This window comes from Polypterus senegalus, chromosome 13 (genome assembly GCF_016835505.1).
Source record: "Polypterus senegalus isolate Bchr_013 chromosome 13, ASM1683550v1, whole genome shotgun sequence".
Lineage (NCBI taxonomy): Eukaryota > Metazoa > Chordata > Cladistia > Polypteriformes > Polypteridae > Polypterus > Polypterus senegalus.
In genome coordinates, this window is record NC_053166.1 from 135626566 (window position 1) to 135638598 (window position 12033).

Sequence of the window (12033 nt, forward strand, 5' to 3'; positions counted from 1 at the left end):
GAGACACTCAGGGTAAATGCTAAGGAGATTAAATGCTACAACTACAAAATGGATACACAGTTGTAAATGTGTATGTATGTGTGTCTAGAGAACCTTCCCTATGTATTAGGACAGTGAAGTTTGCAGTTTTTACTATATACAGGCAGTTTGGATTTAAAAATAAAATGGAGCAGATATCGATTTATACGGTTCTTATTGTATTGGGTACAGTGGAATTCTTCCTTACATGTGCTAAATAAAATGCAACAAATTTCCATTCTTCACTTCTATGATCAGTGAGCAGAGTAAGTTTAATAAATGTAATATATTTAGATCGGATGATTATAGACTTTGGCAATGACAGGTCTACCTCCAGAAGAGCATCCTTGATTTGGGTAAATGTTGTGAAGGGTTCTTCTTCACCAAAGACAGAATTCTGCGATCATCCAACACAGTTGTCTATTATGGTTTTCCAGACCTTCTGGTGTTGCTGAGCTCACCAGTGTTTTCTCTCGTTTTCAAAAAGTACAATATGGTTGATTTGACCACTCTTGGTGTTTCTGCTTTCCTTCTAAGTGATTTGTTTTCTTTTCTCAGCCGAATGATGGCTTGTTTTTACTTGGATCTCATATTGAGAGTTCACAGCGACAGCTTCCAAATTCAAAATCCACAGTTGGAATCAGTTCCAGCCCTTCTGCCTGCTTAATAGATAGTGAAATAATGAGGGGCCTGCTCACTCCTAGCTATGGGACAGCTTGTCAGTCAAACGTCCAAATACTTTTGAGCTCCTGGAAATGGGGGAGCTATGCAGAAAAATGGTTGTCATGAAAGTAAATACAGAGGGTTTACCATAAGATGCAAACCACTGGTAATCCTCAAGCATAGGAAGGACAAGTAAACATTTTTTAAAAGCCTGTCCAGTTAAAGGAAATTAACATCAATAAATACCGAAATGTTGGAAAGAGAAGAGTATGGAGAAGAGAAGGAACGGCTCAAACCACATCATCTATGAAACATGGTGGAGGCCGTGTTATGACATGGGCATTTGTGACTGCCAATGGAAGTGGGTCACTGGTGTTTATTGATGATACGACTGCTGACAGAAGTCAGATAGTTTCTGAAGTGTACAGGGCTGTACTGTCTGCTCAGATTCAGGCAAATGCTGCAAAACAGAGAGGACGATGCTTCACAGAACAGATTGACAACGAGCTAAAAAGTGTTCTTCAGACCAAAGAAGTGGAATATTCTTCAATGACCAAGTCAATCAACTGACCTTAACCCAATTGGGCAAGCATTTCATTTGGTGAAAACAAAACAGATAGCAGAAAGTCCAACGAACAAGCAGCAAACGAAGACAGCAGCAGTAAAGGCCTGGCAAAGCATCACTAGGGTGGAAAACCAGCACTTGGAGATGACCATGGGTTCAGTCTTCAGGCAGTCATTGACTGTAAACGATTTTCAACCAATTATTGAAAATGATCGTTATATTCATGATTATGTTAGTTTGTCCAAATACCTTTGAACCCCTGAAAATAGGGGGACCATGTATAAAAATGTCCAACTTTTCTAAACAGATTGTACAATGTTTTTATTTTGCCCCCTGAATTAAAGTTGCAATTGCTTTGTTTCAAATCCATTGTGGTGGTGTACAGAGCCAAAATTATGAAAATGCAGTCCTGAGTTGTCCCCCAAATGAGAATGTGTGGCACATTTTGAAACACAAAGACATGTTGTACAGTAATCCCTCATCGATCGCGGGGGTTGCGTTCCAGAACCCCCCGCGATAGGTTAAAATCCGCAAAGTAGAAACCATATGTTTGTATGGTTATTTTTATATATTTTAAGCCCTTAGAAACTCTCCCACACTGTTTATAAATATTCTCCGCACAGTTAAACAGTAAACCTTTGTTTATCTCGCTTAATCCGCTCCAGACAGATAAATGAATTTCCATGAAGTAGGATTCTTTATTTATAAATCTAATATTTTCGCAGTTAGAGCATTGAAAACCTGTTTACGACCTTCTAAATGCGTTAACATTATTATGTCCCTCTAGACATGAAATAACACCCTTTAGTGAAAAGTTTAAACTGTGCTCCATGACAAGACAGAGATGACAGCTCTTTCTCACAATTAAAAGAATGCAAATAGATCTTCTCTTCAAGGGAATGGCATCAAGAGCAGAGAATGTCACAGAGAGAGAGAGAGAAAAGTAAACAATCAAAAATCAATAGGGCTGTTGGGCTTTTAAGTTCACGAAGCACCGCGATAAAGCGGCTGCAATGAAGGGATCAATGTAAAGGTAGTCCTTCAGCATTTTTAGAGGAGCTTCTGTATCCTCTGTGCAAACAGCCCCTCCGTCAGGCGCAGAGAGAGTGAGAGAGACAGAGAAAAGCAAACAATCAAAAATCAATAGGTGCTGTTAGAGCTTTTAAGTGTGCGAAGCACCGTGCAGGAAGCATATATCGTATATCATTGAGGAGCTTTATTTAATACGTAATACGTGCTGTGATTGGGTAGCTTCTCAGCCATCCGCCAATAGCGTCCCTTGTATGAAATCAACTGTGCAAACAAACTGAGGAAGCATGTACCATAAGTTAAAAGACCCATTGTCCGCAGAAATCCACGAACCAGCGAAAAATCTGTGATATATATTTAGATATGCTTACATTTAAAATCCGCGATGGAGTGAAGCTGCGAAAGTCGAAGCGCGATATAGCGAGGGATCACTGAACACCTTAAGATTTGTTCACAAGAAGAATGGGACAAAATGACACCAGAAATACTAAAAAAAATTGGTGTCTTCAGTACCTAAACATTTATTAAGTATTGTGAGACGGAAAGCCAACATTACAAAGTAGTAAATTCTTTACTGTCCTCAAACTTTTTTTTGGAACAAGTCACAAGTATCAAACTCAAAATGTGCTTATTTTTGGAAAAAAATAATAAAATGCATTAGTTGTAACATCAAATAATGGACTGTTATTTTGGTTTCAGGTCAAAAATCATTTACCATCGTTCACTTATGGAAGATGCTGCATGCAAGGGGCAGGCGTGCACACGTACAGCACGTGAATGCAAATGAAAAGTTTTAATACAAACTGCTTACCTTTTTTTTTTTGTTGTTGTTGTTTTTACAGTACCCACCTGAGCTTAGTATCCAAGGATTACTGCAGCCAAAGACTCCATTGTGGCTCAAATTTGAGCCACGAGTTTCTAAGACAAATGAAGAAGAAGAATGCATGAAGAGTTCTGGTGATGCTGAAGTTACAAAGTGAATGGACGCAGTCAACCCCAGGGGCCAACTTGGCCTATATGGGTATTCCACACATTAGTGGAAATTCCACATAGTAATTTGACTAGAAGGGCCAGGTTCTTAAATCCATACAAATCACACATGAGTAACATCAGATCTGCTTCAGGGAAATGCATTCAATGGCTCCCACTTAAATCACAACGCTCACTGCTGCTGCTTTAACGTTGGGATTTCTACACAGCACTCTTAATGCTGCACCCTCAATCACAAAACTCACAGCCTAAATTGGCCCCTTTCTGTCGTCAGTCTTCCTTCATCTGCCTCTTGACTAAACATTTCTCTTTCAAATTGCTTCTTAAATGTCCTCCATTGCTGGCGACATCACAGACATTCTGACAGATACAGAAGCTTTGCTTTTGATGTCTGCATGACCTGCTGTGCCATCACCTATAACCCCTGATCTGGACCACAGCAGAACACCCGCCTACACTATTTATGCACCAAAGGTCCAGGCAGCAGAGCTCATCTTCATTGTACCACACATTGTGGTTTCTAAAAGTGGTTGGGCCAACTGTACCATCTGATCGGCGTTTTTCTGACGCCCTTTAAACTGTACAGAGCATACTGCCCTAGTGATGTCTTTGTTTGCTTTTTTAGTGTAAAAATTAACCCAGTCACATAGCATCAAGCAAGGGTACAATATTTCAGCCATTTTGTCTTTATCATTCTTTAAGCCTCACTTAAAAAAATGATCTGTTTTTAGATTTAACAGACTTGCCTTTTCAGACAGCTGATGCCTTTTCTTTAGAATTCTGTCTTAAACAATGTATACGTACAGCTGAAATGCTTATTTTATAAAAGACGACACAATAGTCTAATACACTCAAGTATTTTATTCAGCGTTTGACACATTACATTTAACATAACCACAGCGCCTAGAAGTTTTAGCCAACTTAGATTTCTTATATTTCTGTTATTGATATTGCAGACTCAAATAAACACTTTATAATGGACTTGCATATATTTTGTGACTCGCATACAGAACTTTGTCTTGCTCAGCCCAAGGCGATCCCAACAGAAAAGAGTTTCTGAATGCTAACAGTTTTTAGTCTAATGGTATTTTTTTAGCCATGGGAATTTGTATGAGTAATAGTTGGAGAATTTGAAATAAAAAATTGCCCACCCTGGGATGCTGTAAAGTGTAGAATTTCAAAAAGCAGTTTTAACTTGCCCACCCAGGGACAGTCAATTTAAATGTAGAAATTGAATGTATTTGAAGTTGGTTAATTAATCGTCAGTCCCATGCAAATTAGAGGTGGAGTCCTTACCCGGCTGGGATGCCATAAAGGAAGGATGGACTAAATGAGGGCAATACCCGGTTCAACAACAACAACGACATTTATTTATATAGCAAAAATAAAAGACAAAATAAGAACTTAAAATAAGACAACATTAGTTAACATAGAAAAGGAGTAAGGTCTGATGGCCAGGGTGGACACAAAAAACAAAAATTAACTCCAGACGGAAGGAGAAAAAAAAATAAAATCTGCAGGGGTTCCAGGCCACGGGACCACCCAGTCCCCTCTGGGCATTCTACCTAACATAAATGAAACAGTCCTCTTTGTAGTTAGGGTTCTCACGGAGTCACTTGATGTTGATGGTCATACAGACTTCTGGCTTTTAATCCATCCATCATTGTTGGAACATCACGGTGCTTTGAGTAGGTGGTGATGGCACAGGCCACCACCAAAAGGACACCGGAAAAGAAAACAGAAGAGAGAGTAGGGTGTTTAGTACAGATTTTAGAGCCACTATGAGTAGTTATTATAGTGAGTTGAATATACAGAGTATCAGGATTTTTATTACAGTGAAGTTATAAAAGGCCATGTTAAAGTAATGTGTTTTCAGCAGTGTTTTAAAGTGCTCTACTGTATCAGCCTGGCGAATTCCTATTGGCAGGCTATTCCAGATTTTAGGTGCATAGCAGCAGAAGGCCGCCTCACCATCTCTTTTAAGTTTTGTTCTTGGAATTCTAAGGAGACACTCATTTGAGGATCTGAGGTTACGATTTGGAATATAAGGTGTCAGACATTCCGATATATAAGATGGAGCGAGATTATTTAAGGCTTTATAAACCATAAGCAGAATTTTAAAGTCAATCCTGAATGACACAGGTAACCAGTGTAGTGACATTAAAACTGGAGAAATGTGTTCAGATTTTCTTTTCCTAGTTAGGATTCTAGCAGCTGCATTCTGCACTCATTGCAAGTGATTTATATCTTTTTTGGGTAGTCCTTAGAGGAGTGCGTTACAGTAATCTAGTCGACTGAAAACAAAAGTGTGAACTAATTTCTCAGCATCTTTCAGTGATATAAGAGGTCTAACTTTACTTATGTTTCTTAAGTGAAAAAATGCTGTCCTAATGATCTGATGAATATGCAATTTAAAATTCAGATTACAGTCAACAATTACCCCTAAGCTTTTTACCTCCGTCTTGACTTTTAATCCTAATGCATCCAGTTTATTTTTAATAGCCTCAATGTATCCATTATTGCCAATCACTAAGATTTCAGTTTTCTCTTTATTTAACTTGAGAAAGTTACTATTCATCCATTCTGAGATACAAGTCAGACATTGTGTTAGTGAATCAAGAGAATCAGGGTCATCAGGTGCTATTGATAAAATGATGGGTAGGGATGCTTTATAATCCCTGTCGTGGGTGGATTGCCCAAAGAGTACAAGAACTAGCAGGATAAGGAGAAATTCATCTCCCCCTACTTTAATATGTGATAGTGTCCATCATGCAGAGTTCCAGTTTGGATGCCCACAGAGCAGCATGGGAGTTGCAGTCCAGAGGAGCAGCCCTATGGAGATCCCTGGTGGACAAAAGGGGGCACTGCCAGGGGAGGATCTCCCAGGCTTTCTCATAACCCAGAAGTGCTTCCAACTGGCTAAAATGGTAAATGGCCTGTATTTGATATAGCGCCTACTAGAGTTCAAGAACCCCCCTAGGCGCTTCACAACACAACAGTCATTCACCCATTCACACACTGGTGATGATAAGCTACTTTGTAGCCACAGCTGCCCTGGGGCGCACTGACAGAGGCGAGGCTGCCAAACACTGGTGCCACCAATCCTTCCGACCACCACCAGCAGGCAAGGTAGGTTGCCCAAGGACACAACAGCTGCATTCTCATGCCGGGAGCCAGGATCGAACCCGCTCTACCGACTGAGCTACTGCTGCCCTGCTGCTAAGTCACATCACCAGAAGTACTCCTGGATCCTCAATAAAAGGGACTGCACTGCCTTGTCCAGGCGAGTCAGAGCTGGGAGGATGGTGAGCAACACTCAACTGGAGGAGAGCAGTGCAGTGGAGTGGGGAGAGGTGTTTGGACGAGAGATAACTTGTGCTTTGGTGCATTTTGTGAGTATTTGTGAAATAAGCACCTATTTATTTGAACCTGGGACTGTCTTGGTGTGTTTGTGGTGGGGTTTGGGTCTCTCTGGTGCCCCCTAGCTTTCACAACATATAAGACTGGACACAGACAGACTAGACAGGCTGGCTGTTTATTTGTTCTTTAGAGTTCTAATTTATCTTGGCACAGATACCAAGTCTTTATGGATGATGTCCAATGGATGTGTGGAGTGGTTGCTTTGTTGTTGCTCCAGGTTCAAGTGGAGGATTCCTCATGTGCTGGAGTGCACTCTTTCTTTTTATTTCACGATCCCTTGTCTGTGGTGTGCAGTGCTTTCCTCAGTTAGGCCCTTTGCTCTGTCATTTGCAACTGCTTCACAGGCCTTTTCAGATTACTGGCATACAGCTGTGGCTTGGCAGACTGCATCTTGGCTCCAAGTCTCACAAAGAGAAGAGTTTGTTGGCTTTGTGTCTCCAAGGAAGAGCAGCCCATAGCTTTGGGTTGAGAGAATAGGTTTCCCTTCCTAAGAGAATCCCAAAGAGTGTGCACTGAGAGAATTCCTGAACTTGTCTTAATTTGCCATTCTCTACTTTCTTCTTCCTCTAAGAAATGAATTAAAATGTATTTTTTTTTTATTTCTTCAATACATATTATGCATAACAAGGCGGTCCTAAAGGTGCCATTGGTAAAGCTTTTAGCTCAGCAAATAATACATGAAGTGCTTTATTTTTGTATGAAAATGAAGCCGAACAATAGCAGATTTTCTCCTCACATTAATAAGCCTCCATGTGTGCACCATCTTGGCCGGGCAGACAAAGCGGCTCTGTGTTTCTGTCGAAAGTCCTGTTGGGTCTTATTTGGGAGGTCGATTTTCTACAGCTGCCTCGATTTCCTCATGTTGAAGGTTCATGTTGTTCTCTTTCTCCTTGTGGATTGTATTTTTCTCCCTCACACCCCAAGTTAACAGATTCAGCCATGTAAGACTCCTGGTGATCTCCTCCATGGTGTGTGGTGAGAATTAAAACCCAGGTTTATACTTCACGCGATGTGTGCTCCAGCGGATGCTACTGCTACGCAAGCGTTGTATGTTTAATGATTAAATCCATCGATCCATTGCACCCATTGCAACTAGCATTGGGCACGAGGCAGAAATGATCCCTCGACGGGGCATCAGCTCATCGCACTCACATACACTGGCGTCATTTTAGCGTCACCAAATCCCAAAAATCTGCATATCTTTGGAAGGAAACTGGAGCACACTGTGGAAACCCAGCAGGAAAACATGCAAGCTCCAGGCAGGGAACACCAGGAACGTGACTCCCTGCCAGATAGCAGTGCTACCGCTCTGCCAATGTGTCACACCTATGAGTGTAATTAACAGTATTCATTATTTAAATGAAATTAATGACTTATCTGTAAAATATAAACATACAAACTTTAATGCATTTCATCATGAAAGCCATATCAAGTATAAATCTACAACAAGAAGAAGAAAAGTTAAAGGCCAAGGATCACCAACTATTAATTTAGTTCAGATTTTAGTGTTTTCAGAGAGAAGAAAAACAAAACAAACTCATTTTTACGCTAATGACATCTTTTTTATAAGAAAGAAAAAAAAAACTCAGGTAAAGATGTTACTGACAACAAGCCGGTGGGGCCCATAGGTAAAAGCACTGGACTGTAAAACACAGGGCTGTTAGTTCAATCTTCACTACTCATTCACTGTGTGACCAAAGATACAAGTAACAAACTGAAATACGTAAAGGGCTACGGGATGCCAGTGAAAGGTGCTATATATGCTATATGCTGGAAAACTAGTAAAGCAATCTGGATGGCACAATTCAAACCTGAAACAAGCAGACACAGCAACAGCACATAAATGTTTTACCCATGTGGGAAACGCTTCCCAAAATCGTTTCCCACCAGCAAACACCAAGCACAGATAAGCACTTTGGCTTCTGTCTTTCTCTTCCTGTTATCTCTCCGTCTCCACCTCCTCCTTCCTCCAGCAGGCTTTGTCTGCTCCCTCCTGACTCTGGCTCCTGGAGTGAAAGCAACAGGCTGCATCCGGGAGCACTTCCAGTGGTCAGGAGAGCACCTCCGGGTGAGACAGAAGCCCAGCAAAGTAGGGCTCTGCAGTCCCTGCAGCACCCACTGAACCCAGCAGGGCTTTGCCAAACTCCAACTCCCATGAAGCGCTGTAGGAATCCCAGGCACTGCTGCCATTTAGCATACTGGGGGTGGTAATGCCCTGTGCATGTAGTCTCCACCAGTCCTTCCAAATATTCAGGTGCCAGCTATCCACCCCAATATGTACCTACACACACACACATATAGAGGCCCACATACATACTCACACAGTAATGTGTTTCAAGCCCTGAATATGCAGAATACTCATAAAACCCCTGGACCTGATGGGATTTTACTAATTGTATTGAAAGACGTCATCTATAAACTCTTCTTAGGCATTTTTCAGCTGTCACTTGAGAAAGGAGAAGTACCTGAGGATTAGAAAGTTGGACATGTGACTCCAATCTTCAAAGAGGAAGATAAAATGGATCCAGTACTTCTTATTTCTGCAAAAAAATGCATGCAAAACTGTTAAAAAAATAAGAATTACATTAGAAAAGTATCTATACAAATTGTATGGTAAATAACAGGCAGCATGAGTTTATGAATGGAACATCTTGCCAAACCAATCTTTTAGATTTTTTTGAACTGGCAGCCGCAATAATTGACAAAAGCAACACATCCGACATAATATACTTGGACTTTCAAAAAGACTTTGACACAGAGATCAATTCTAAAACTACAAGCTGAAGGCAACCAACAAAAGTGGATCTCACAGTAGTTAGCCAGCAAGAGGCAAAGAGTACAGATAAGAGGAGAATGGGGTCATCAGTGGAGTCTCTCGGGGTCTGTCCTTGGGCTGTTACTTTTTCTTCTTTATATTAATGGCACAAATTACGGTGTGGAATTTGCAGACGTCACTAAAATTAGAGGGATGGCACTCACTGAGGAGGCAGCAAAAACAATTCAAAAAGATTCGGGCAACCATCGGAAGTGGGAGAACACTTGGAAAACAAGTTTAATGTAGAAAAGTGCTACACATAGGCAAGAGGAACGTCAATTATACATGCAAGATGGGAGACACTGTCCTCTCCTAACAAGATTTAAGTTTGACAAATGGACCAAAATCCACAACGTTATTTAAAGGGATTTGATTCCTCCAACTAGCTGATATCACAGATAACTAAATGTTCATTTCAGACTTTGAACAGCATCAAGCCAGGATGCTCAAAATCGTCATACTGCATTGCCCTGCTGCAAATCCAGATATTGATTACAAAGTTGTGACCTACAGGGGGCACTCCAGTCACCCAAACTTGACATAGACAGACATACCAGGCACAAGTTCAGCATGCAACACACAAGTTTATTTACAAAGGGAACGCTTTCCAGTCATTCCCCTTAGCAGTACGGTTTACAGTACCAAAAGGCACAAAGCATCACTGTGCCTTCTCCTTCTTTTCTCTCTCTGTCTGTCTCTTTGTCTCCTCCTGACTCTGGCTCCTTTTAAGCCACACTCAGGAGTATTCCACATGACACCTTAGGGGGGTCTAGAATCACCCTCGTGATGAGTGAGTCAGTGGTATTTGGCAGATAGATAGATAGATAGATAGATAGATAGATAGATAGATAGATAGATAGATAGATAGATAGATAGATAGATAGATAGATAGATAGATAGATAGATAGGGCACTATATAATCAGTAGATAGATAACTATATAATCAGTAGATAGACAGATAGATAAGGCACTATATAATCAGTAGATAGATAGATAGGTAGGGCACTATATAATCAGTAGATAGATAGGGCACTATATAATCAGTAGATAGATAGGCACTATATAATTGATAGATAGACAGATAGATAGATAAGGCACTATATAATCGATCAATAGATAGGTAGGGCCCTATATAATCAGTAGATAGATAGATAGGTAGGGCACTATATAATCAGTAGATAGATAGGGCACTATATAATCAGTAGATAGATAGATAGATAGATAGGCACTATATAATTGATAGATAGACAGATAGATAGATAAGGCACTATATAATCGATCAATAGATAGGTAGGGCCCTATATAATCAGTAGATAGATAGATAGATAGATAGATAGATAACTATATAATCAGTAGATAGATAGATAGGTAGGGCACTATATAATCAGTAGATAGATAGATAGGTAGGGCACTATATAATCAGTAGATAGATAGATAGATTTGCACAGAGCACATGATGTAATGCAATTCAGGGGCACTGGGCTCTACACCAGAGGTCTGCAAAGTCAGTCTTGGAGGGCTGTAATGGCTGCAGCAGAGATTTTTGTTCCAATCTGTTTGCTTTATTAGAAAGCATTATTATATTGTAGATTTTTTTTTTTTTTTAAACTTTCCAAGGATTTGTAGCCTGAAGCAGGTTAGTAATTTTCAGTAGTGTTGATCGGTGAACTTTGCCAACGCATTTTTTGCCGGTGTCCTTGTTCATCAAATATTTTCATGTGTGGCTGTCTTAGGCATTTTGTTTTCCCCCACGGCACCCCACAATGCTGTGTGGTGTAACAGTTACGTTTTTGGACTTCAAACCCTGTGGTTGTGGTGTTCAAATCCCGCTACTGACACTGTGTGACCCGAGCAAGTCACCTGACCTGCCTATGTTCCAATTGGAAAAAGAGACGAATTGTATCATAAATGTTATAAATCGCCTTGGAATAAGTAAATGTATAGCACAGAGCTGAAGCAGCCACATGCAGAACTTGCACACTATAAGACTGCTGCTGCGTGTGTACGTGATGTTATGACCCACTCCAGCCGAATCTGCACCTTGCATGTGTTTAAAAGACTTGCAGCATTTTTATTTGAGGGGCACATCAGCTGACAATAATAAGAATGCTAAAATACACCATAAAGGAGCACTCAAACCACCACAAAGCACAAGACCTGTCAAAATAATATTAAAGAAACATATACTACTATTAATACTCTGGAAAGATAGATTGGAAATAAAAAAGACGTTTCATCTGTGCCCAGAGCAGTGACTGAAAAGAGTCGAACAAATCAACCACGCTGTACTTCATGGCAGGCCAATGTGCACTCCAAGACTGGAACTCTGTGAGCATAATGACACCTAGGCAATGTCAGCCTCAACATTAAATCCACCTGCCTAATACTGTGTAGGCCACCCTCACAGCACCAGAACAGCCCTGGACTCCACAAATAACACATGCATGCTATGGTTACTGAACTGAACATAGTGAATGCGGAGAAAAGGAATCTTGTGTTCCATACAGCTTGAGAACTGCTAAACTACTGTAGA

The 12033-nt window shown here is 40.6% G+C and overlaps 1 protein-coding gene across 1 annotated transcript in view; it reads left to right on the forward strand.

Annotated features, from left to right (window-relative positions):
- LOC120543247 (cytochrome P450 3A40-like) overlaps positions 1-4256 on the forward strand; it is a 29513-nt gene extending 25257 nt beyond the window's left edge. Inside the window, exon 13 of the mRNA XM_039776220.1 lies at positions 3118-4256. Coding sequence (XP_039632154.1) covers positions 3118-3255 — 138 coding nt within the window. The 3' untranslated portion in view covers positions 3256-4256. The remainder of the gene's footprint in view (positions 1-3117) is intronic.
- Positions 4257-12033: the final 7777 nt, after the last annotated feature.